The sequence below is a fragment of the Spea bombifrons genome, chromosome 4 (assembly GCF_027358695.1).
Source record: "Spea bombifrons isolate aSpeBom1 chromosome 4, aSpeBom1.2.pri, whole genome shotgun sequence".
Taxonomy (NCBI): domain Eukaryota; kingdom Metazoa; phylum Chordata; class Amphibia; order Anura; family Pelobatidae; genus Spea; species Spea bombifrons.
The window spans coordinates 72651125-72678458 of record NC_071090.1 but is presented as its reverse complement, the minus strand read 5'-3'; the positions used below and the strand labels follow the sequence as shown (position 1 = coordinate 72678458).

Below are 27334 nucleotides of genomic sequence, written 5' to 3'. Positions count from 1 at the left end.
AATTAGGATGACAATTCTGAGCTCTTTGCTTTGTGGGGTTTGGCCTTGTTTTTGTGGCTTCGTACAGATTGCTGATTTTACCAAAATTCTGTAAATTTGCAATTCCCACGAACCCGAATGCACAAGTCTATCTGTGAGGGGAAATGTTTTTTTAAGGCACGGATTTTACATATGGACAAAAATGCCTTTTGTAACATAAAATACAACAAACATTAGTTCATATTTATTAATGTTTTTATTTTTAAAAAAAGCCTTTTTTTTTTTTTTACTGATGTAACTTCTTGCTCACGTGACATTCACTCACGCTCTCTCTCTCATTCACTCTCTCTCCCTCATGCTCTCTGAATGTATTCCACAAATGATCAGTCAGAATAGAGCAAACTAAATTACTATGTTTATGGTACATATAAATAAATGTATGTCATTAGTTTTTACAATTGTGCCCAAATACCGGATATACGGTCTATTTTACAATTGGACGTCTTACAAATTTGCCCCTAGAAATTTTGTCCCTCTAAATAAAGTTTTAAATGTGGTCGTAATCGCCATTTTGACTCCGGCCAACCAGGGAGAGCTGTGAAAGATTCTCCGTTACTTTTACGGCGGTATCTGTACTAGTGACTTATTCCAGTGTCATGGGGCTAGATCATTGTATCTGTCTGTCTTGTTTCTGATTTGCGTGCACGCGGCGCTGAATTGCTGCCCTCACTTAAGATGGCAGCCCAATCGAGCTTCCGCTGCTTCGCGGAAGTTGTGCGTAGCAACGTGCTCTGTGACGGTTTCCGGTGTCGAGGTGTCTCTTGTTAGCGCCGGTTGAACGTTGGGAGAAAATGTTGTCTGTGGATTTTCTCGATGATGTGCGGCGTATGAATAAGAGACAGGTGACAGAGGGGTGTTTTGGGGTGCTAGTGGGACGAGTTAAGGCAGTTTAGCTTTAGGGCTTAGTATTGCTTAATCGTACACTGGATGAAGGATACTGACAGTCTGCCGGTGATGGAGCGGTTGGGGTGAGGGGAGGAACACCTGGGATACCTTACCTGTCTGATTCCAGTCAGATTAATGTATGCAGCCCTCCGATCTCACTGCATTGAGTATACATTATCCCGAGCCCTTCTTGAACTTTCACTAGAAGCTGACTGGGGCGGTAGGCCCTGCATTATGTATTATCTATACTGGGCAGTAAAATGTTTAGCCTCAACTCTTGGGAGTGTATAGGGTGTTTGATTACACTTTTTTTTAGGTGTCATTCCACTTATTCTTAAAGGGACAGTTTAATGTGTCTGACAGCCCCGGTAAAGAACAATGCAAAATAAAGTACTTTAATATGCATTCTTTAAAATAGGGAAATATAAAGCCCTTATCTGAGGTAGAAGCTGCTGCTCTGCAGCTGCCTTCCTCCTACTCCATGGTCTGATGATTCAAAGAGCAAGAAAGAGCTTCTGTTGAAATGAGTGGATTGTACGCTTTGCATGCGCACAGGTATCTGAAGAGACTCCCGCAGATGTGTTCGCCAAGCCAGGCACTTTAAGCTCATATGATGGCTGGCGTGTTCCTTTAAAAGGCTCATTTTAATTTCCTCAAAGCTTCTGTGTCCTGTGGTTTTTATTTCTCAGTTTTAAAAGATAATGTGCAGTTTGTTTTTAGATGTTTTTTTTTTATCCTTGCATAATCCGATTTCAGACAACTGCATGCCAGTCATTAATGTTACCTGAACCTAATTTAGTAGATAACACCCTGACTCCTTATGATACAGCATTGCTGTCAACAATACACTATCTCAGTCTGAATTACCCAACCGGACACTCTAACTATTAAATGTCTGTGGGGGGGGGATATTTCATTGTAGAAGAATGATGTCATTAGCATTGCTATAAAGAATCAGCGTGGAGAATGTCATCCAAGTCATTACATGACTGACAGCAAGGGCTGTTTATTGGAGTCAACTTTATGCTCGAGGACAATTTTTTTCTCATGAGAATAGTTAATTGTTAACAATTGTGGGGCGTTTCCCAGGACTTAGACAAATACATTTTTGCCATTATGAAATCAGTTTCATTGTGCGAGGTTCATCCTATAATCCATCCGTCCACCCTAGGATCCTGAGCTGCTAGGAGAAGCTGGGTGCACTAATGTGGTTGTTGCCCCAAGATGAAATAAGCGCATCATTAGCCTGTCAGACAAATTGAGAGCATGACTCTGGAGAGTTTGTTCACTGAGGGTGCCAGCAAACCTAGTTCTGGCCCTTCTTATGGATGCAGACCATTCATAAACAGTCCAAACTCATGGCAGTTACTCTTATTTTCTTGCTGCACAACCACTTGTCTCTCTCATCTGCATTATTGTCTTTCTGTTTACCGACTGTGTCCCTGTCACTTTCCCACGCCTGAATCTTGAGGACACAGGTCCCATGCATACTAGTCCCATTACACAATGGGCAGCCATAAACATAGAGACTACTGCATGTCACTCTGCTGGTGGTGCATGGATGTTACAAATTCAGCCTACACAAAGGCAATTAAAGCAAAGTTGTTCTTTTGCAGCTCTATTACCAAGTGTTAAACTTTGGCATGATCGTGTCTTCTGCGCTGATGATCTGGAAAGGACTGATGGTAGTCACTGGCAGTGAGAGCCCTATAGTGGTTGTCCTAAGGTATGGAAAGATCTCTCTATATTTTTATTTTCTCTCGGTGGTTGTACTCCACATCTGAAATAAGATATATATATATATAGATATATAGATACATATATACGTTGGGGTTGCTTGAAGTGCTGCGATTCTTTGCTTTTGAAAAAAAAAAAAAATTGTGCTAAAAACAATCTTGCTTGTGAGATATTTCTGTAATCACGAGATGCAGCTGAATACAAAAAGTGACGAAAATGAGCGTTACGACTCCCTTTGCCAGGTATTGGTCACATAAGTGTCCAAATACTCCTAGCAAAGCACCCTGGGTTGCCTTGTCTCCAAAAATGTATACTTTTGTGGGGTACTTTGAGCTGGTGGGCTGCTAAACAGTCCAAAATGATACCTAGGCCTCTCAAAATAAAATGAAACATTTTCAAGATTGGAAAAGGGAGGAGGCATGCTGCATTTTGTGCCCTGTAAAAAAACAAAAAAAAATTGGGACACTTACATTGATATATTCTGTGGTATTGTGTGTGTGTGTACACAAAATGTGACAACACATTAAATTCTACCGCACATAATCACGTGTACAATTGTTAGAAAAGACTGAAGTCATATTTCGAATCATTCATCAAGAATTATCTTGCTAACTCTTAAGTTAATGACCCAATCTTATTAATATGAGACTCTCTCCCTGGCAGCTAATCAAGTGTTATGCAAATTTCACAGATAACAATATTTTTCTAGTGGTGATATGTCAAAGACCTGTCCTCAACATTTTACTGCTAATCATTTTACCCTTTTGCTTATCTCCTACTCATTTATTTGTTTTTCTCCAAGAAAGTAGATATCTATATTTTGATTGATGGCTCAATAAAACAAATACTTACAACATCTGACATCTCTCCTCAAATTAATGGAGATTACCTTTAAAGGTCACATGCTTCTCGGATGTGCTGCCCTTGGTGTGTTTTGGATGTCCCCTAGTGTGTGCGTGTGTGTAAATATCAAGAAGCATGTTTGTAGGATAGTAGTCTCAAAGATTGTAAAGAGCAATCGGGGAAGAAGGTTGAAAAAGTCAAACTAAAGGTTTTATGTGTTTTTGCATGAATCGAAAAATCCAGATTTTGGTAAAATGTAGCTTCCTGGGCAATAAGGCATCAGATATGGCCTGTATATTTAATATTAAATATTATTATAAAGATTCTTCCTTACTAAAGCTGTCTTAGCTAACATACATTTTGATGTGCCATACTTAAGTTCTTTTCTAGCGGAAACCCATGCTGATCTTTGGTAACAAATGGTAGGCCTGTGATAAATTCCATTAAAGAACCATTACCAGTTACCAGGGGTATTCCTCCCAGGTCAGAAATACCATTAATATGATGGTTGTAAATCTCAAGAATCCACAACATTAATGTGAGTCACTACCCAAATCAAATACACCAATCAACCATAACATTATGACCACTGACAGGTGAAGTGAATAACACTGATGATCTTGTTCTCATGGCACCAGTCAGTGTTTGGGATATATAAGGCAGCATGTTGATGCATTAGAAGCAGGAGAAATGGGCAAGCGTAAGGATCTGAGCGAATTTGAGAAGGGCCGAATCGTGAAGGCGAGACGACTGGGTCAGAGCATCTCCAAAGCTGCAGCTCTTGTGGGGTATTCTCAGTCTGCAGTGGTCAAAAGTGGTCCAAGGAAGGAAAAGCAGTGAACCATCGACAGGGTCATGTGCGGCCAAGGCTCAGAATGCATGTGAGCCAACAAACGCGCTACTGCAGCTAAAATTGCTGAAAAATGTAATGCTGGTTCTGTCAGAACACACAGTGTGTCGCAGTTTGTTATGTATGGGGCTGCAAAGCCGCAGACCTGTCAGCTGAAAGCGCCTACAAAAGGGACCTGAGCATAAGAACTGGACACGGTTTCTTTGACATCACGTGGATGGCTGGGTGCGTGTACGACACTTACCTGGAGAACGCCTGGCACCAGAATGCATCCATGGAGGCCGCACCTCGCAACTTAGAGAACTTAAAAGATCTGCTGCTAACGTCTTGGTGCCAGATACCACAGCACACCTTCAGAGGTCTAGTGGAGTCCATGTCTCGGGGGTCAGGGCTGTTCTGGCAGCAGAAGGGGGACCTACACAATATTAATATTATGGCTGTTTAAATAGTATTTACTGCTGTGCCTTGGAGAATAGGCCAGGTCACATATATTGCTCTGTAGTTTGCAGTTTCACTACAGAGCGAAATGCTTATATGGTTAGCTGCTGAAGGTCTGTTGGGTAAATTTAATCTGGCACCATAAAGATGGTTAATAAACCACATAAAATATAATTGGTTTAGTGGAATGCATAGAAAATCTGTTTTAGTAATCCCCTGTTTTGTAGGGTGTATATGAAAACCGATCATATCTGGATGGTATTACAAATTATTTATTTTTCTTTCATCCATGTCCGCAGTGGCAGCATGGAACCAGCATTTCACCGCGGGGACTTGCTTTTCTTGACCAATCGCGTGGATGATCCTATCAGGGTGGGTGAGATTGTGGTCTTCAGGATAGAGGGGCGAGAGATACCTATTGTGCATCGTGTGCTGAAGATCCATGAGAAGTAAGTCTAGATGGAAAGAGCTTTTCGGAGGTTGGGGACTGTGGCGAAACCCCTCTTTTTCACATGAAGGCCATCAAATGGGAACCGTTCCACTTACGGTGCCAATATTAGATCAGTTTATTGTTAACATTATAACGAATTGCGAGCTGGTAATCAGAAGTGAATAGTCATATATGCCCAGCTTTTAATTTCAGTTGCTTACCATTCCTGATGAACCATACAAGGGTTCCTGATTTTAAAAAAATGCATATAGTTGTATTACCCAAAGAAGAAAGTTAAAACATTTTATTGTGAACCTCAATTGGGACATTTTTCACCTTCCATTACTTATTCCAAACACTTTTTTTAAAGGGAAAATGGAGACATTAAATTTTTGACCAAAGGAGACAATAACGCAGTGGATGACAGAGGACTGTATAAGCAAGGGCAAAACTGGCTGGAGAAGAAGGATGTGGTAGGACGGGCTAGGGGGTGAGTATGTCAAATGTCTGGGTTATGGCACATTCAGACACAAAATGGATCTGTAGTCAAATGTTTAGTAGCTCCTACTAATCTACAAATAAAATATGGTGCTGTTTAATATTGCACTTTGGCTTCTTGGTTATGTATGAAAAGTGTATAGTATACATAAACCAGGGAGTATGTTTTGCACATGAAGCAGAGGCATATATGCGACTGAGTTATTATTATTATTATTATTATTATTATTATTATTATTATTATTATTATTATAGAGAACCTTTGCCAATCTAGCTGCCAATACTGGCAGTCCAAACCTTTGTATCTTTAAGTAAGAGAAGAATTTCAGTTTCTCAGTTGAAACATACCGTCTAGCTGCTGCCTATCTTGTCTTTTATTGATTCTAGTCAAGTGTTTGCAACCAAATTAACCCAGCAGCAAATAACAGGCCTGCTGTAAGAGTTTGAGCTGCAATTGATGTAAACAGATAATACTGTTGACTGACAAGTTAATAATAAGATTTTTATAAGAGAAGGTAAGGGGCCACCCAGTTCCAGCTGGTCATTACCAAGTAAACACTACATGTGTACATTGGAACAGATAATCCTGTGTCTGGTCCAAGCTGTCCTTTCACCAGCCAATTCCGACAACCTCCATATCTATTCATCACTCTTCTGATGATCTCATATAAGTTGATCGTTTTGCTATATGCCTAATGCTTGCTTTTCCTATCGGTCTGTTTTTGCTGATTTGCCAGTGGGCTCCTAAAATCATTTTTACACAACCTGCTTCACTTTTAGTAACCGCTAAATATGGTGATACAAAGGAAATCTTTTTTTGAAAAGTTAGAATTTTCTGATCATTAGATCCCTGCCCACCATATAGTTAACTGCCATACTCTGATTTGTCCATTAAAATAACATGAAAACAGATCAGAAATACGTTGTAGACATGGTTAATGTTGCAAATCACTGTTAAGGATAGAAACAATTTTAATAATGTAATATCTTCATAGGCTACTGAGCCCCTTTATTATTAGAAAAACCTTTAGCAATTATGTGTTACAACTAGAAATGTCCTTGTTTGCCATATAGACAGTTAAGTGACCCCAACCTTTGTAGAGTAGTGTATATTAAAATCCTTTGTTCTGTGTATACCATGGGAGCAGTCTTTCCCTTTCACCGAAGGGAGCTGTGATTTTTTTTTCCTGTGCATATAATTATCAATACTTTTGACAGTTGACAGATAGATCTGTATAAGTGGATGCATTGAATATGAACAGTATTGTAATCTAATGGGTTATGGAGCAATCAATACATGTCAGTTAGCTGTATTTTAGGCAGAAGTTCTTCTACCCCCTTCCTTAATTTTTTTTAAAGCCCTGCTCACTCTTAGCCCTCTAATGTTACCGGCTAATGCACTGCGAGACCTGCCGCAATGTGTCTGATTAATACCATCGCCGCTGCAAGTGCAGAGGATTTGTTAGCAGTTATACGCTGACATATCCCTAGGTTATTGTCAGACTTGCATCATTAGCACACCATGAATAATTCTCACATCATAAATCGAACAGAACACACTGCGCCAAACCAGTGACCGAAGAGGAGCAACAGCAATCCAACACTGTCTCAAGTTGGATAAATACAAAATGTGGAAGAATGGAAGCATATATAATACAGCAATACCACAATATTAGAAAAAAGCATAACAACTTATCTGACAATTCCAGTAAAACAGAGAAGCAGATGGCTTAAAACTAAAAATCATACATAAAAAGACCAATGTAGTGTAATCTATAAAAGAAAAACATATTTGTGAATAGTCTTGAAAATGCCCACTCACACTATTCTGATAAAAACAATGTTCAATGGTAAGCGCTCAACAGGAGGTGACCAGATCATCAGGAACACTTGCAGCCCCCCTCAGATAATAGCAGCATTGACTGACGTATAGACAGATATATAGAGGCAAAGATGTAAATCAGAGATATACTTGTATATTGTGATAAATATTAAATAAGTATCTTATACTCAATTAAGCAGTGGGATGGTCACCCTACTCCAGCCTGAGGAGGCCACCTCTGTAATAGAGCCTATGGGACCCAACAGGAAACTCTGGGAAGTTACAAAAAGTGTATAAATAAAGTCACCAATTCTAGTTACAACAGCCCTCCAATAAGAGTATAGAGACTCACTAAGATCTCAACATATAGAAACAAAACTTTGGCTTGAAAATATAATACAAATATAAAAATATATAATAGAATACATGTATATCCAAGAGTTCAATATAAATATATAAGAATAGAGGGTTCAATAAAGAAATCTAATAAAAAGATAACAAAAAAAAAAAAACTTCACAAAAAATTACATAATTCAAAATCCTCATCAAGCCCTTTAGGTGCCAAGCTTTTCAAAATAAAAATCCATTTCATTTCCCATTTGCCCAATTCCTTAAACATAATTCTCTCCAGTTTTTTTTTTCATTTTTGCAGTGGCATAAAAAGTTAATTCTATAGGGTTGCTTTTATAGACCAAAAAATGTTTAGGGACACTGTGGCCTATTCATTTCTTTTTGGTGTTATGGGAGTGGTTTCAAGTTTTCAAGTGGTATGGTCTATATATTGAAATTCGCAGATATATGATGTTGGCAAAGTCACAAGTCAAAAATTCTTTAATTTCATATTTGCAGCCAGTGACATTAGATTTAAAACTTTTTATTTTGTTTGGTAATTCTTTAGTTTGTTTACAGGCATTACAAGTCTGACATCTATAGAACCTGCTGGGTTAAAAAAATGACTTCCTGCTTTCTTTATCGTTTCACGGGTATGGGTTTAATAAGGCATACGCACATCACATCACATCATGTTAACATGCAAACAGATTCCCGAAGCACTACTAGCTGTTAAACTGTCATCCTTAACATTTGTTTGTTCTTTGGTTTTCCTGCAAAACAATCGCTTGGTCTCTTAATTGTTTGGAATCTGTTTGATAATTCAGGCTTTTTTGGTATTAAAGTCTTATCCAAATTCCACTAAGTCTGAAATTCTGTTTCAAAGCACTACGTGTAACTCTTCAGTACTAGAGCCCGTGTCTATTACTTTCATGTTTTGTTCTTCGTGCTTTGATTTGCCAAGAACTGTGATTTTTGTGGCAGATGTTTAGTCTAAAATAAGAGAACATGTTTGCCTTGGAAGTTGAGATCTGAGGAAAAGGTTAGCGGACGGTGAGAATTGAGGGTTGAAATGCTGCAGCAATGCTATGAAGGGCTGTACCTCAGGAGATATGCTAGTAACGCTACAGCAATGTAAGGCGATTCAATGGTTCATTTGATTCTATGCTCTCCTAGGTTTGTTCCCTATATTGGAATAGTGACAATCCTTATGAATGACTACCCCAAATTTAAGGTATGTAAATGTATATGTCCTTAAGTTTTTGTTCTGTTCCTTTTCTGGCATCAACACAAAGGAGTGATGTATTTAGTTAGGGTGCTGCCCTAGGGTGGACCCAATGTAGCACCACCTGATGTCCCTAACCAAGCCACTAAGCCAGTGATGGGCAACCTTTTTGGCGTGGTGTGTCAAAAATCGGCAAAAAATCGAGCATAACTCGCGTGGTGTGTCACTTCGACAAAAAAACATAATTTTGCGCAATTTATAGTTTAAACTACAAAAATGTATAATTGCAATATATAATTGTATTTAATAAACCAAAAACAAATTATTTAACATACCTGCTTAGTAACTACTTACCTTTCAGGAGTCCTGCGGTGGGGGTGCAAGGCCTCTGTCTCCCAGCTCTGCCACTGTATGGAACAGTATAGAGTGATGGGAGTTATGATGTACTTTTAGAGCATAATTATATAATGAAAAATACATTGGAAATGGTACAGCATAACACCCATCACTCTCACGCACTTACCAATGCACATATATACCAATCCACACACACATACCAATCCACACACATACACCAATCCACACACATACCAATCCACACACATATACCAATCCACACACATACACCAATCCACACACACATACACCAATCCACACACATACACCAATCCACACACATACACCAATCCACACACACACATACCAATCCACACACACATACCAATCCACACACATACACCAATCCACACACACATACCAATCCACACACATACACCAATCCACACACACATACACCAATCCACACACATACACCAATCCACACACACATACCAATCCACACACATACACCAATCCACACACATACCAATCCACACACACATACCAATCCACACACACATACCAATCCACACACATACACCAATCCACTCTCACTGTATGCTTACCTACCTTTCCTCTTTTCTCCTTGCAGCTCCTTTTCCTGCTCTTCGCTCCTCTTCTTCTTCAGTTCTTCTTCCGAGGGCACGGGGTTCAGAGGGCACGGACAGCGGTGGGCGCGGCTTCAGTGTTGTGCGCCGGGATCTGAAAACAAACCCCGGCGCAAAACAGCTGTTGCCACGCGGATCGCAAGGGAGCGGTATCGGAGGTCTTTAACAGACCTCCGGCTCCCTTGAGTGATTTTAAGCCGGGTTCAAGGGAGATCCTTGAACCGGCTTAAAATCACTCAAGGGAGCCGGTGGTCTGTTAAAGACCTCCGATACCGCTCCCTTGCGAGCCTGCTCCTCCACCGCCCCGCCCCCCGCTAGGTACGCTACTGCACGTCCCGCCCCCCCCCTTTTTTGGGGGGGGGTGACACGCACAGGATTTCCTGCGATTCATCCTCGGCTCCTGCACGGCCGCCGAGGATGAAAGAATCTGTGCTGGAGGAACGGCTCCTCCAGCACAGATTCTTTCATCCCCGGCGGCCGTGCAGGAGCCGAGGATGAATCGCAGGAAATCCTGCGCGTGTCACACCAAATGGCTACGCGTGTCACACCAAATGGCTACGCGTGTCACCACTGACACGCGTGTCATAGGTTCGCCATCACTGCACTAAGCTATGACACATCTGTCCCAAGTGAGAACAGGGGTTATCACAGGTCAGTACAGACAACTCCCAACCAAGAAAAATCTAAATAGTGATTGGCCTGGTCTTATGTGATGACCTTATCTCTCTCCCAGATGCCCACCTCCACCTTGCCTCTACCTGTGGTTACCCACCTCTTCACCACACCCCTTATTTACATCCCACACCATGGAATATTCCCACCATTCAGAACTGCGTTGTGTTAATGTATGACTTTAATAACTCCCTACCCTTACCAAATGTAATGAAATATAAAGTAAATATTGTGTATAAAAGTGTTTAAATATAAGGCCTCTTACTGCACACTAAACGTATTATTTTTGCATGTGATTAAACATGCTTTTCAAACGAAAACTACTTCTCCTTTTTGATTGGAATGAAAGTACTGGTTAATACATGTTTTATTAGGAACATATTAATACATATTAGATATAAGGGAACCGTACATCTAAAAGAACACTGTCAGATAATTCTAACTTGTTGGAAAAGAAGAAACTGGAACTTAACTCTGTTACTGTCCAAACAATAATAGCTTTGGTTTGGTATTCTTTTTCCACTTTACTTGTTTGTAATTGGTGTGGTTAGCTTGAAGGGACACGTCCTGTATAGCCTCACCAAAGCAAAATGTGCTTTAACATACACTTTTTACATGCAAGATAATGCATGCTCTTTTACAATACTGCAGCACCAGTAGTCCTCTTTACGTATGTTTGGTGCCAGGGGTCTCATTAGACCTCTGGGTATGGTATTTCATACATGAGCCATCGCTGGAGCCGGCTGGCAGCAACTATACCACAAATGCCTACTGGTAGATCTGATGAATCGGGATTGGGGAAGAAAATGTTAATTTAAGGGGGATATAGATATCCCATGCATTAAACATGAAGGCTGGCGTATAATAGCAAGTGAGTTTGAACTAACTGATGTTTTTTTTTTCTTTGCAGTATGCGGTTCTGTTCCTCTTAGGACTATTTGTCCTTGTTCACAGAGAATAGGGAAGTGACACTCGGTATAAAGGGACAGTGAAGATTTAGTACTTGTTTAATCATCTGTGACTTGGCGACACAAGATCTATGAAAGAACAGACCTCATCTAGTGTGAAGTTTTACATTTGGACACCAGTGTTTCTTATATATGATATAAATATGTATGTATACATTTCCCTTGTTACTACAGGGAAAATAAGTATTTAAACATGACCCTCTCTTCCTGTCACATTCTTTCCACCTCTGTGGCAGCAAATGGGCCAGAAGTTCATATCTGTAGCACTGTTTACAGGTTTTTGTTTTTTCTTTTTTCGCTTTACATTTTTTCTTTTCATTTTCTACTTTCGGTGGAATTTTTATATTAAAATTTAAAGCCAAAGTTCTCAGTGTTTTTGTACTTTGAAGCCTCTGTATATGTATCCTGAAGTGCCTACTTGAGGATTGTTAATGTGCCGTAATCCAGAAACATTCCAGAATAAATGGCGGTCTGGATTTGTTTACTCCTGTTAATACGTGTGTGACTTAATGTATCATAAAATACCATATAATACATTTCATTTCTGGGGCCATTTGTGGCTTGCAGTACAATGGATTTTTCTATGCAAGGAGGATGTAATTAGCAGGATTAAAATTCTCACTTGAGAACAAACACCAACAACAACTCTGGAGAATATGATTAGTTTGGTTTTTGCGCTGAATTATGTATTATCCAGATAAAACAAAAATTACAATGTGGAGGGAGACCCTGGTAGCACTTCAGATGCTGGCAGCTGAAAGCTGTGGAACATTTTGCTGTCCCAAGGTAGGGTCATCAACATAACATCCCTGTACAGATGATAAATTATTTTAGCTTTTAATATATGATTTTCATCAAAAGTATATCTTTTAGACAGGCTGTTCAATCAAGTCCATGTAGCCAGCGGACATGGCTTCAGACTGGATTAGTGATGGCTGCAGTACAGTTTACTTATAACCAGTAGCTCTTATCGCAAGCCATGAAGACCAGTGGAATTAATTATGTTTTCCAGAATATCTTTCTCTTTTTAAATTACCATGAACTATTTTTGGAGAGGGGTCTGCTGAGAACAAGATATCACCAGCAACTTGTCTTTCCTTAAAGTTTGTCATGGAAGCTGGAAAGCTCTGTTAATTGTAATAAATTATGCATGTTAATTATGCATAAAACATATCCAACTCCTTTAGGAAAAGTACATCTTAATGTCACACGCATCAACATTTGTTACATAAAAAGTCACTTTATGCATCTTTATGATAATTGCAGTAAGAGAATATAACTTTTCTGCATTTATTTTACATTTTGTTTCTGCATTTTTGTGTAAATTTGCAATTCAAAAAACACAGCTGTTACTAGTACGCCAGAATATTTTGTACTGTATTAAACTTCGTAGAGTTGAGCAAAATAACATTCTTAGCAGCCGCTCCTCCATGTACAGGGGTCATGCCCACCACTAGTTAATTTTAACCTTTATCCCAAATGGCATGGTGATAAGGGGGACCACCTACAAGTTCCTCTTTACTTTATGTGGGTCTTGAAAAGCCACTTATATGGAACGCCAGTAGATTCTACAGTGCTAATTTTATTTGAGCATTGTAGGGCATTGTCATCTCCCTGGCCCTGAAATGGTTAATGTATTAGCATAAGGAAACATCGCCCTTGATTAGAAAGAATAATAATAAAAAAACACTGCAGAGCTTGTCCTTGAAAAGCCTAAAAAATAGGCAATGCTTTGTTTTACAAATACTGTATCTGCAGAATAAAACAAATCACTGAATGTGCTTTTAAGGTTCTTTGTCTCAAAGTACAAACATGAGATACAAGTAAAATAGAAACACTCCATATAAGTATTTCTGTGTAAATGTACACATTTTATTTTCTTCAATAACATTATAGGGCAAAGTAAAACCTCTGCTGGGATCAAATGAGTGTTGTTTCTTCATTGACAGACTTTGAATGGTCTTTCTTTCATGTTGCACGCAGCGGAAAAGGCTCCTATCGCTTAAGAGGTGAGCATATGTGAAATCACACCTTTCATCTTCAACTTCTGAACCAGGAATGTGAAGCTCTTAAAACCCTACGTAAATGAAACAAGAAAACTTCAACAAAGAAAGGGGTGAGATGTTCTGCATGGTGTCTGCTGCTACCCCTTTGAGACACTTGTAATGGACAGTAAGGTGGTTTTCTTTTATAAGAAGCTCTATCATACTCTTTAGGGATACTACACAAAGTGAGTTAATACAGACATAAGGTAAATAATTATCAAAGTAATTAGTAGCCAAAAAACCTACTACCACAAAATACCGGCAGTCTCATAGCTCAAAACCCTGCTGTGTCATTGACTGCCCATTAACAAACCCATTCTTTGTCACTCATCAACTAAGGAACTCATATTTACTGTTCAGCCCATCCTAAAAGTCATAGAATATACACGGAAAATGTCATTTGGTCAGTTTTCCTGTGGGACCGGGAACCCTGCTTTAACCTAGTAAATGTTAGACGTGATGTAGCTGGGGTATGCCCTTGGAGTCACAAAAAATTTTGTTTTCCCTGGTTCTGGGCAAAAGTAAAAAGTGTTTAATTTTAGCTTTACCGAGATATCCTTTGCACTAATAAAAGCAAAAGATGTGGACATTTATTTTTGTTCAACCATACAATGCGCACAACTGAGTGTGCACATCGCATCTGTATATCATGGCGCACATGAACTGTGTATCTGCCATCACTGGCACTGCCCCATTGACTGTGCAACACTTTTGAATTAAACAACACATCTTTGTACAACTTCTTGACCCCTGTTAAAGTACAGGCTTGGAAGATGCTTTATCCTACAGAAGACAAAGCTTAATACTAGAAGATGCTCTTCAAGTGAATGACCACCAAAAAGTACGATATGGTTCTCAAACCACTTCTAAATACCGTCAGGTCATTGTGTCACATAATGTCTTAATAAAGACGTCCGATAACTCCAAATGTCGGTGCTATTACATGCGGTTAACACTCTATTTTGTTATAATTCACCACAAATATAAATCGTAACAAGTTCCCTTTTTATTTAGGTTTTTTTAAATGTACGCGTACTGCTGGGTTTTCAGCCCGAGCTTATTATAGGAAGTTTGTGAGCTACGGTTGCCATGCGCATTTTTTTTAGAAATGCATTTAAATTTTCATGTGATGCATCAGCACACATAAAGTACTTTATCACTTGATTAAATAAATGATTCCTTTTCTCTACACAGATGGAAACGTAACAACCCTGGTAAGATCAGTATCGAGGGTACCACACATTTTATCAAGTGACCAACAGATGCATGAAGGAGATGAAAAATTACACAGCATCACGTCTGGCAACAATTAAAGTAAAATTCACTGAACTTAGGAATTTCACAATTTTGCAGAAACGGATGTGTAACTCGCTTCCTGTTATTATTATTAATACTAATTTACAGCCGGAATCTACTCTATTATTTTTTCAATATGAATCAAGATAATGTGTTATTTTTTAAGCAATATCCCAGATCCCAGCCAGTCCAATCCTTCATTTTGTTTCTTTTAAGCCATTCAGAGGCTGACTTGCTTGTGTGCTTCTGATCATTGTCCTGTTGCATAACCCAACCACGATTGGTGCTTTAAGTCGCAAACTGATGGCCAGACATTCTCCATCAGGATTTTGTGGTAGAGCAGCCATTTTTGTACGATCTTTTTCTTATTGTGGAATTGTAAACACAAACTCTAACCGAGGCCTGCAGTTTTTTTACATGTTACTCTGGTTTCTTTTGTGACCCCCTGGATGAGTCGTCGATGAGGTCTTGGAGGAATTTTGGTTGGCCAACCACTCCTGGGAAGGTTCACCACTGCTCCGAGGTTTCACCAGTTGTAGAAAACGGCTCACCATGGTTTACTGGAGTCCCAATGCCTTAGAAATGGCTTTGTAACCCTTTCTAGACTGATAGATGTCAGTGACTTTGTTTTCATCTGTTCTTGAATTTCTTTAGATCACAGCATCATGTGCTGCATTTGAGACCTTGTAGCCTACTTGACTTCGCAAGACAGTTTCTATGTAATTGGTGGTTACATTTAACAGGGCTGGCAGTATGGATGTGTCTAGTGAAACTAAACCCAATTATCAATTTGTTTAATGGGTTGATTTAGTAACTGAGGGGGTTGCTATTTTTTCCACCTAGAGCCAGGTAAGGTTGGATAGCTTTTTTCATATACATAAAGTCATCATTTATAAACTGCATTGGGTGTTTACTCTGGTTATCTTTGTCTAATATTAAAATTAGCTTGATGATTTGAAACATTTAAGGTGTGACAAATATGCAAAAATACAGAAGGGAAGAAAAAGGGATGAAAATAATTTTTACAGCACTGCATAATAGCTGAATGCCACTCACAGCTAAGATTATCACATTGGTACTACTGTCCCCTCTAGCTACCTAAGAGTTAAAAGGTAGGTTTGGAAGGGGGCCCTGTAATACAGATATTATTGTGATGGTTTACATTATTCATTTTATACAAGGCATACTGGTTAATTTTGCATTTTGCATTTTCATCACCTTGAAGCGGATATAAAAATAAAAGGATTAAGTTATGTGCATTTCTGTTTTTCAGGTCCAATTAGTGCATAGATCTGTCAGTATGTGCACGGTATGGCCTCGTTTATCAGAAACCCAAAGCAGGTCATAAGCGAATCATAAACATAAACCATCCATGATTACAAAAAAAGGCTTCTTTCGTCATTTTACAGTAAACATGGTTGAGAAAGAAAACTAATTTTGAACCATTTCAAGCAACACAACAGTGTTATATTGACAATCCTTAAAAATACACGCAATCACTCCTTTCCTATCTGTTTGAAATCAAACAGGTAAAATTACGTGGCGGTTAAAAAAATAAAGTTGTTAAACCGCCCAGTCATAAATATCTCTCTTCTATCCCAAATGACCATTTTCAACTTGGGGAGCTGAAGTGCCTCTGGGAAGTGACTATAGACAGCACATCCTGAGAGACTGAGCTGTCATAACTAAAGTAGGAGGAAAGCATCCTCTGAGGGGAAAGCACAGACAGGCTGCACGCATGGCCCAAAGTTGAAATGTAGAAGATGGCACACAGCTGTGCTGTTATATCCTAACATTTAACTCTCTTCACTGGCACAGCATAAAAGTGAATCGCTACATCATGAGTTTGCAGGGGAGTTATGTGAGATGAAGCATTTCAACACACAGATATAATCTTCCAGAAAGGCCATGATGGCTCCATATAACGCACAGTTAAATCAGTGAGAAATTATTCCACATCAATTATGCAATATACAAGGTGCATAGTGGTAAAACTACACAGTGAATGCTAAAGTCATTCGCCTAATTACACATTAATTATTAAACCGGCGGTTGGCAGATGAGTTTGCAGAAGGAATATGGTCCTCACAAGCAACCATTTGCTTTCCATGAACTTCTACAAAAGTCCAGTTCGCCTCGTGGCTTAACCCCTCTGCTTGGCTAAGATGACACAGCCACAATTAACTGTCTGCACCAATGGAACCAGGGGTGTAACTAGAAACCATGGTGGGGCCCCCATCTTTAACAGCTAGTCTGTTCCATGATTACCCCACACAACTGTCTGTGCCTTCTTTACAGTTTCAACATATGTAAACTTACACAAATTACACACACTCCAACTCACCCCACCACATCCATGCTCACGCGCACACATCCATGCTCACGCGCACACATCCATGCTCACGCGCACACATCCATACATACCTATATATATAAAACACATATACATATATCCCATCTCCCGCCTCTGCTTACCTCTCACTGGTCCTGCAGCTTTCTCTCTGGCTGCTCGCGCACACTGTGCAAGCAGCCTTGGTTTCACCACGGGGTCATGTGATGTAACGTGACCCCGATAGGTTCCTGTCCCCACGTGCCGGTTCAAAATTGTTTACAAAATAGCCCTTCCGACCTGCATCGGTGTGGTCGAGGTCGGAAAGGCCATTTCTAAACAATTTTGAACCGCACACGGAGACAGGAAGAAGGGTGCCTAGAGGCATGCTTAACTGCTAGCAGCCCCAATACATGGACCACTTGCCAGGACTTCACAAACTTACTTGGGCTACAGAGTTTCAATACAAAGGATTTATTCCACAAGTGTCAAACATAAAGAACGAGAAACAACACAATACCCCAAACATGGGCCTAATTCCCCAAATCTCAATGAGAAAGCACAATGTCAGATTCTGTTATAGAAGACAGCATAGAATGGAAAGCAAAACTAATAATAATATACGCTTGATAGATAATAATACAGGATTAATCGAATTGACACTGGCCCTAAAACCAAAGAAAAATATGTATAATTAATGGTGGGTTTTTCCCTAAATGAAATGAAAAAGGTATTGGAAATTCCTGGGAGCTGATGTAATAGGTGAAGTGAAATATCAATAGGATTTTCTTCACAGCCCGCTTGCTCCATTATGTCACATTACATTCAAAGCAAGTAACTGTCTTTGTCCCAAGAGATTAAAAGCATGGAAATGGTACACCATCAAAGGCAGGGGAGTAACTTTGAAAAGGGGCCTCTGGAAATGCTCCGGCTAGTCAATCAAACAGCCTGCTAGTTCCAGAGTTGGCCCCTAGTCATACAGACGTGTGACGCATTGAGAATGTGTTTAGGGTCTACCAGTATTTACACTTTTCATTCTAGCCATTACTTGTTATTTCTAAATTTATTAACGGCCAGTCCGCTTATACATTATTATGTAGACATTACTGATTGCGTTATTCAAGTGTGTAGACATAAAAGCTGATGTCTACACTGTTCTGACCAGGTACAGACCTCCATAGTATCTCTGCAGGAAGGACAGACTGAGAAGAGGGTCCTGCAACGTATAGCCTGGAGATAGCTAGGAGCACCTCTTAAATACATTACTCAATATATTAGGCATCTATACCCTCACAAACAGTAGTTGTGATGGATTTTGTACATCTGCATAACATGCAAGCTTCCAAAAATTGGAAAAATACGATCATACATGAGTACGACACATACATTGCTCTGCAAATGTGGTAGCCTAATACCGCAAAAACACTGCTCTGCAAATGTGGTAGCCTTATATCCTTTAGCTAATATAACAGAAGCACAGTTCTATGTACGAGCTGCCAATTAGGTCACACATGTGGGGCCCCCTGGTGGCCCTGTACGGAGTGCCCACCTCAATTGTCTCTGATATGTGCCATAATCTTTAATCCAGGGGTCATTTTCTAAAACCAAATGACCTCATTGTTAGTTATCACTGAAAATTATGCAGGCTTATGAATCCTACTTGCTCTACTACACAAGTCTTTACATGGTGTATATCACTTCTTAAACAATCTCCATTTGCTTTTATGTTGATTTTTCTTTCACTTTACCACTAATTTGTTGTGAAAATAAAGTTTTATCTATTTTCAGCCATAAGTATTGTACAAATAGGTCAATTTACAAGCTACTGGCAGCTCTTGGCAGTATGTTACATTGTATGTCTAATATATTTTATATAATATAATTGAAAAAAAGCATAAACATTAAATGATACAAGCACAAAATGTTTAAAATATATCCCTGATTCCAAAAATGCCACATTTTCTCCATTCCATTTTCACAGTAGCTAACATGTCACTCCTGATCACAAGTAATTTATTAAATGTAATATTGGATTGTGCCGTCTTCTGATTCCGTTACATAATGTACATTTACTACTATTTAAAGAAAACAAGCAGACATCTATGATAAGGAAAGTGAGGATTAATATAGATCAACTGTGAAAATCTTATTTAGGATACAGATTGAATGCACCAAGCATAGCAGATCCTGTAAAGCAATCACAAACAAGAGCCAACTGGGCATTCTCTGAGCCACACTGGCCACTGTATATCACAGACTCTTGGTCGCAAAATACAACCTGCACAGACCTTCTCTTATCCTTGCTGCCTCTTTGTCCTTTTCTTCCAAGGTTTATATACAGCAAAACAGAAAGCAACCAAAGAGTAAATCTGGATGTTAAAAATTGTCATTCTGTTAATCTACATCCAGAGATAACACTTGGGATAAATTCAAAGTGGGGCCTTTTCTTACATGCACATGGCCATATATACACAAAGATGGATAATAGATTAATTTAGAAAGGTTTCAAATTATTTTGCCCCTCCTTGATTTTTGGAAGAAAAAAACTGCAGTGGGCACAGGTTATTGAATCCACCAAATTACAAGCAAACCACAATAAAGCAATAAAGTGCAACGCTCACAAAAATCTCCCATGCACACGGGAAAGCTCCCTCTTAGTTGGCTGGAAATAGCTTTGTTAGTCAGTTTCTCAAATGGCACTGTGGACCCCTTTCTTCAGTATCTAAACCAATTCTTAACAATATGTTCATGTATATGTGTTTTATGCCCCTTTGGGAAAGAGTGTTTCAATTACATTTGAGACTCCAGGTCCAACCAACTCCATTATGGCTCCACTGGACATCGCATTCTCTGCAAAAAAGATAATCAGTTAGCAGCCTGGTTATGACTGCATCAGTAGTGGTACAGCAAAAGTTTTTGAGGGGTATCATCCATGATCAAGGTAGTACTAAAGAAAATATGGATGAATGAGATGTCTTAATTGTCTGTCAAGGTTGAGAAAATAGTTAACACCCTTCTGTGGCCCTGGTTACACAACATGGTTCTACGAGACACTCTCCACAGGGAACAATCAATAGCACCTTCTGTGGAACCAAGAAAACACTGGTAAGGAATATATATTGATGGTCCTGTTGTACTCATTGACATATGACTTCTGGGGGGCTGTTACGACTATCTAGGTTCTAGAAGAGGATACAGGGGCTGAACAGAGCTCAGCCCTTTTAAGGTGACACTTGGTCAGATAGGATGTGAAGACCCTCTGGGAAATGGAGTTAGTGGTAAGAGTTTTTGTTCCCTTCCCACTATAAGTAGGGAAGTAACAACCATCATTTGGAGGTTTAATAGCCTAGCACACCCATGCCAACAAGGGAACAAAATCCTCCTAGAGAGTTGCCCTCTCTCTTTTGGGCCAGTAGCCCGACCTTTAACTGAGAGTAGGTAACTGGTTGGAGAGTGAGCCATGGACGAGGCATGTTAGTCTTGTAACTTATTGTTTTGCATCTCTCTTCTATGGATGATGCCTGTTTCCTTTGGTACTTTTTTTTATTAAGTTTCCTTTTAAAAAAAAAAAAAAAAACTAAGCTAAGCGCTATATGGAAAAACTTTACAAACACAAAAAATCTGCTTGCCTTGCTGCACTGCTTATGTCATGACAATGATATTCCCCATGTATTACCATGCTGCTCTGTTTTATATTCATTTGCCTTTATGCGTCAGTCTCTTATTTAATGGCTCAATGTGCCATTCTATATTGATCTCCATAGTATACCTACCCTTGCCAGCATGACGCTGCCTCTCTGGTGGTGCAGGGCTCATGTCCTTTTGATGTCCGTTCGGGCGTTCTGCAGCTGCACCTGTAGCACAATATCCCAGCTTCTTCATGCATATTAAGTATTATGCATCCAACTGCAATTCTAAATGCACAGGAAATGTGAACGTCACAGGGTTAAATCCAACACACCATGCAAACACGTGCTACTCATCACACACTTACTGCCCCCTCCCCATGCAACTTCTATATAAAGCAACTGAGAGCAGGGAAAAGACATAAGCCCAGCCATCCCTCTGACTTACACATCTCACAGTGCTCAGAATTAAGACATGTCTGCAATTCCCCTTAGCAGAGTCCTGTCGCTTGGCTTCCTGGCACACCTCCTGCTCTTCTCCTTTATATCACTCTCTGTCTGTGTGGAGTTCACAGAAGAAACTGGAAAACTCGGCAAAGTCAACATGGTTCAAAGAGGTGGAAACCAATGGGCGATCGGTGAGTAGAAACATGCCAGTGTGGTCACTTGTTTAGTGGGTTAAAGAGCAGAAGGAACTATTGTCTTATTGACCTTATATATTACAGACACACACAATTTCATGGTCTTACATGCAAGCAGCAGGCAGTATACACAAATAAACACCTGGGGCAATCAGTGCCCCCCTTCTAAAAACAGAGACAGCAAGCCACTCTACTGTATAGGTGGACAAAGATAACATTATGAGGCCATAAAATGTTTAGTTGGGCAAACGTCTTCTCATATAATATGAACACTTAGTCCCATACAAGAACAAAGCGGCCAAAGTTGAGTTCTATTTAGGTGGAAAGTAGCAACAAAAACATGATGAATTGCATAAGAACTGGTCCTACGTATATGAAAGAGTTATCAAATATTTGCGTCATATTTAAAAGAATTACAGAAGGAAAAAAAAAAAAATAATTGATGATGGCAAAATGATTACATGACATGGCAGGAGCAATATCACCTGATGATAGTAATATTTAAAATGGAGAAGAGGCATGATTAAATACAAATCATACATCAGTCAATAATATTTTACATATGTATAGATGCCATGGACCATAATATAATTGTTTACTCCAATTTATACAAAATGTTTTTGATGTTAAGAATGCTACTGCAGTTTTGCAGATGTTGTGATGTGCATAGTGTTAGAAGAACTGAACACACTGGGACTCCTTTCGCTTTTATAGAACTGCCCAGCATTAGAATTTAATTTAAACTGATTTTAATACAACTGGACATGTGTCTGTAACCCTAAAGTACAGACCTTCCCTAACAAGCATCAAATCCTAATTAACAAACAAACACTCCGTTGTAGAATAAGAAAATTCCTTGTTAAAACAATGACTTACCAGGTAGTAAAGGTATTCTGAACAAAGCCATCAGTATTCAAGCAGGAATTTCAAACAAACTGATAGACAAACTGGGATGACCAAATATCAATACATGCAAAAAAAGAACGTAACGTCAGCTCCAAGGCGTATGACCCTGAGAATTTGCCCAGACACCTAAAGTCTCTTTGATAGATGAAAAACATCTAGCAAAAACACATACACAACCCTATAAGAATGGACATAAGTATCGGTATTTTGTTGATCCAAGGAGAAATCTGATTGACAATTTACAGCCAAGAAGGACTTTTTTTTTTGCAATTCTAGTTCCTTCAACATGCTGCCCTCTTTTGGATCAAATGATGCAACAGAGATGAATGATAGTTTGAACTTTACAGACTGTCTTTAAAAAAAATTACTAAGTAGCTTTTACTATGTACGGTAACTAGAAGCTGCCGCTGGAATTCTACCACCAAAAATACTACCCAAATATGGTTGCTGTAATAAATATATTTGTGGTACTACCAGAAAATGTAAATGTAAAGATAAAGTTTTGGTGGAACAGTGTATTTCCATACATTGTAATGGTACCGTTGGGAACCAGATACAGCATACGTGTATGCATAATAAGCATCTGTGAAATAAAGACAGTTTAGGCGACCCCTAAGGAACTACTATTTTTTACTATTTTTGTATGGTATGTACTAATATAATAAGTATAGAGGGTATTTGACTTTTGAGTGTGTGGATCTATTTGGTGACCATGGGGAGGGGTCAGGATAGTTTTTTTTTTTTTTACTTTCATGTAATACAAAATAGCTTAGACTCCCAGCTATTAATTTGCCACTTAAAACATCAACACTAGACTATAATAAAAATCAGGCAATACAATGATTCAACTGACTCAAACAGTTCAGCAGAGAGACAGAAAGCAACAAACTCTCAAAAACAAGGTGACATGTGGAGCAGAAGCAAACAAATTAATTATATTTCATTTAGTTACATTAATAGCTACACAATATGACCATTGCACCGACATGTCACCAAAATCAGGAATCTGCACACACTCCCCACAGGAACTCAGGTGCTTAGCTGTGCCAGGAAGGACCAGCTCCCCAGTAAATCAAAATAGAAAAAGGCTCCAGGCACTCAAGGGTTCTAACTTGATAAAGACCTCACCGTGAGGTCGAAACGTTGTTGGCTTTCTCCTTCAATAAATCTGCCTGATGGAACCCTTGAGTGCATTGCACCGACATGACCCTATTGGGCATCCTAATTCAAAAGTACGCACATTAATGGGGGGGCACCCCCCCCCACACACCCTTTGCAGATATAAAAGCCTCCATATTTTTGGGAAGGCTCTCCAAAAGATTTTGAAAATGTGTGTGTGTGTGTGGGGGGGATTTGTGCCCATTCAGTCAAAAGGGCATTTGTGAGGTCAGGCATCAATGTTGGACAAGAAGGCCCAGTGTGAGGTCTGTGAAGTAGCGGAAGAGCTGGCATCATCCTACCCCATTCCTGGGCGGGTATGTGTGTATGTAAATAAGTATGTATGTGTGTGATTAAAGATGTTAGTCTGTGTAAGTGTGTCAGTATGTGTGCATATGTTAAGTTAATGTGAAAAAGGTGTGTTACTGTGTGTATAGTATCTTACTGTGTGTGTATGTAAGTCCTGTTGTTGTTGTGTCACTATTTTTTTCAACATTTGTACAGATGTATAAAGTTTAAAGGGAATTATGTGTTGTAGTATAATTTAAATAGAAAAAAAACATGATTTACAGCAAAGCTGTGTTGAAATTACTAAAATGTAACATGTATTAATCTATTAAAAGTATGCAGTTTTAATAAATCGGTAAAGGCAGACTTTGCAAAAGTAGGTAAAGAGGTAAGAAGAATAGAGACAGACAATGGTTCAGACTGCTTGCCACAAACTGCCACCGATCACTGCTTCTATAAGGTGAATTTTTACCAAACAAAAAACTCATATTATGGTCATATGGTTATGAGAAAAGCTGTGATGGTAACACATTAGCATTGACCTTATGAGGTCAATGTTTTGTTTAGAAAGATCCTATAGACGGTGCTATACATTCAGACCTACAGAGGAAACTAAAGTATATAAACTCATTTGACCAGCAAAATTCGCATTCACAGTGAATGTATTGGATCCTAATGGCTGTTACGAGCACACTGATCACTTTCTTCTGGATTTTCCTAGGACACTTCATGGGAAAGAAGAGCCTACAGGACACATACAGACTGAGTGAGCAGGATCTGGAAGAGTCTGGTATCTTTCCTCCAAGCAACATGGAGAGTATGAGAACTGCCCTTCTTCAAGAGCAACGCAGAGGACTATCAGCCCTCCAACAGCAAGAACAAGTATGTTATGTACCGAGTATGAGAGCAGCAAACAATGTCTGGGGTCTTACAATAATTAACATGTAGATGCAGAAGGACTATTCTCTAAAAAACAAACAAAAAAAAACAAAAAAAAAACATGCTGCTGGTGTTGGTTTGATTGGTGGTAAACTTGATATTTTTTCAACATTGACATCATTGTTTTAGCCTTCCTATTTAAAGATTAGCAGCTCCCATTTCTCCTTTTTATAGCAATTTCAACTCACTGAAAACATTACAGATGCCAGCTGTGTCAAGTCTCTCCTACAGGAAGGGGTAGACTGGCCCTGATTAATGCATGGTCAAGTTGGTGAAGTGTCACTCATTTAATGGTACATTACACTAATTCGAGACACTTACTGGAGTTAGTATTTTGTAAGGCATCAAAGTCAAAAGCTGAGGTTGGAACTTTCCAAGCCTTCTTTTAAACTACTGCTAGTTAGTGAACAAACCTCACACAGGAAACTAAGGACAGAGAGTGTACAGCTATGAGTATCAAAATTCAAAATGGCAGCTTCTCACAGCTTAACAGTTGTAAACATGTAAACGTATGTCTGTATTTACATTCACTCTGTTTTACTTACTGATCAATGTCTTTTGCTTTTTCCCTCCAGTGGATATTAAGGAAAATCCTGGAGCAGTATATTAAAACGTTCCAGAAGTAGCGAAGACCAATCCTCCTGTACATACAAAAATTAATATAAATATATATACATGTGCCTGAGATTCAAGACGTATTTCAGACATTCCAAAGGCTATTGTTTACAAGAAACAGAAACTGCTCATGATTTCAATGTAAGATTCATTTTTTAATGTTAATGTAATTATCATCTCCAGAGTATGTACGGAATATTTTTCTGCCATTTTAAGCAGTGTTCTAAAGAATCCTGTGAATAAAACACATTCTTTGCACACAAAGTGTAACATTATTCTCTATGTATGAATGATGATGGATAGAAGTTCTAAAACAATATCTGGTTTTACCTTGCTTGCAATTTGTGGAAATCCTCTGTATTGGGGGGGGGTGAAAGATCTTTTTTTTGCCGCATACGGACTCCATCTTATACACAATTTTGTTCCAAAGGTTCCCGATGGAATTAGGTTTGTACAGTGCTGCCGGATATGATGGTGCTTTACGAGACAAATAATGATAGGTTGTTGCATTTTCTATTCTAATCTATACTGTACAGTATGGCTGTCATAAAACAAATACTATAAATCATTGCTGTTGACCATTACATGGCACAGGAAAAAGACTAGCTGTCAAAGGCAGTGAAAATACTGAAGGGAAGAAAAAACATTTCTCACTACAATACACAATATTCAAAACGATTTCCGTTTAAAATGATTCAAGTGCAGGTTCTAATTTTGATGGGACAGGCCTATGGTTATTATGCGATAATGCCACAGAACTGGGCAATATATTTAAACTATGGACTGATTCTTATGGCAGACCTCGTCAATTATAATGTTTAGAAACTTTCGGTTGGTGCCTAGAGGACACTGACTGGAAACAGTAACTACGACATAAATATCCTTCCAAAATACGTTTGCTTTAACCTTTAAATGTCACATGAATGGCCATGGGATGGCTCTCTTCACAACCAAAACATTTCTTTTGTTATAATGTGAAACATATCCCAGTGGTTAAGTTTGACATACAGATGTTATCAAAGGTTTGCATACCCTTGGAAAATTGGTATGTACCATTTTTAAAGAAAATATGAGTAAGCAGGGATTCATATTCAACTGTAGGTTATAACAGAATGGCACAATCATAATACTTGCCCCCTTTAGCATCAATGACAGAGTACAGTCTTTTATAACAATTGTCTATGAGGCCCCAAATTCTTGCAGGTGGTATAGCTGCCCATTCGTCATTCGGCAAAATGAACTCCACAGTTGCGATCTCCCCAGAGTGGCTCAATGATATCAAGTTCAGGAGACTGTGATGGCCACTCTGGAACCTTGGTCATCTTGGCCTTGTGGTTAGGGTCATTGTTGTTCTTGAAGGTCCAAGAACATCCCATGTGCAGCTTTGGTGCATAAGAATGCAAATTTGTCTACCAGTATTTTCTGATAACATTTATCTTGTCATCAATTTTCACAAGATTCCCTGTGCCTTTAGAGCTCACCCCCAAAAAGAAAACCATCAGTGAGCCACCAACATGCTGCACTGTGGGGATGTTATTCTTTTCGCCGTGGTTGTGACCATAAAGCTCTATTTTGGTCTTGTCTCTCCAAATTACAGTGTGCCAGAAGCTGTAAGGCGTGTCGTGTTGTTGTCAGGCATATTGTAACCAGGCTTTTTTTGTGCTATTGGCGCAGTTAAGGCTTCAACCATGTAGCCCATCTTTTTCCAGGGCAGCCTGTATTTCTCCCGTGGTTACCTGTGGTTTTTTCTGGCAGTTGCGACTGAAAT

General features: G+C 39.1%; 2 protein-coding genes across 2 annotated transcripts; both read left to right on the top strand.

Annotated features, from left to right (window-relative positions):
- The first annotated feature begins 757 nt into the window (after positions 1 to 757).
- SEC11A (SEC11 homolog A, signal peptidase complex subunit) lies at positions 758 to 12217 on the top strand. The gene is made up of 6 exons (XM_053463631.1): positions 758 to 881; positions 2541 to 2650; positions 5092 to 5241; positions 5593 to 5712; positions 9049 to 9106; positions 11666 to 12217. The coding sequence occupies exons 1-6, from the start codon at positions 831 to 833 to the stop codon at positions 11714 to 11716; spliced, it is 540 nt and encodes a 179-aa protein (XP_053319606.1). The 5' UTR covers positions 758 to 830; the 3' UTR covers positions 11717 to 12217.
- A 9222-nt stretch (positions 12218 to 21439) lies between these two features.
- Positions 21440 to 25830, top strand: LOC128491814 (bombesin-like). Its single transcript, XM_053464147.1, has 3 exons — positions 21440 to 21657; positions 24734 to 24894; positions 25527 to 25830. The coding sequence occupies exons 1-3, from the start codon at positions 21495 to 21497 to the stop codon at positions 25575 to 25577; spliced, it is 375 nt and encodes a 124-aa protein (XP_053320122.1). The 5' UTR covers positions 21440 to 21494; the 3' UTR covers positions 25578 to 25830.
- The last annotated feature ends 1504 nt before the right edge of the window (positions 25831 to 27334 follow it).

Bases quoted from the DNA above. Each gene is read 5' to 3' on its own strand.
- SEC11A (XM_053463631.1), top strand. From the start codon at position 831: ATGTTGTCTGTGGATTTTCTCGATGATGTGCGGCGTATGAATAAGAGA. The intron at 5,713-9,048 runs GTGAGTATGTCA...ATGCTCTCCTAG, and splicing joins GTGGTAGGACGGGCTAGGGG to GTTTGTTCCCTATATTGGAA. The intron at 9,107-11,665 runs GTATGTAAATGT...TTTTCTTTGCAG, and splicing joins ATGACTACCCCAAATTTAAG to TATGCGGTTCTGTTCCTCTT.
- LOC128491814 (XM_053464147.1), top strand. From the start codon at position 21,495: ATGTCTGCAATTCCCCTTAGCAGAGTCCTGTCGCTTGGCTTCCTGGCA. The intron at 21,658-24,733 runs GTGAGTAGAAAC...GGATTTTCCTAG, and splicing joins TGGAAACCAATGGGCGATCG to GACACTTCATGGGAAAGAAG. The intron at 24,895-25,526 runs GTATGTTATGTA...TTTTCCCTCCAG, and splicing joins CCCTCCAACAGCAAGAACAA to TGGATATTAAGGAAAATCCT.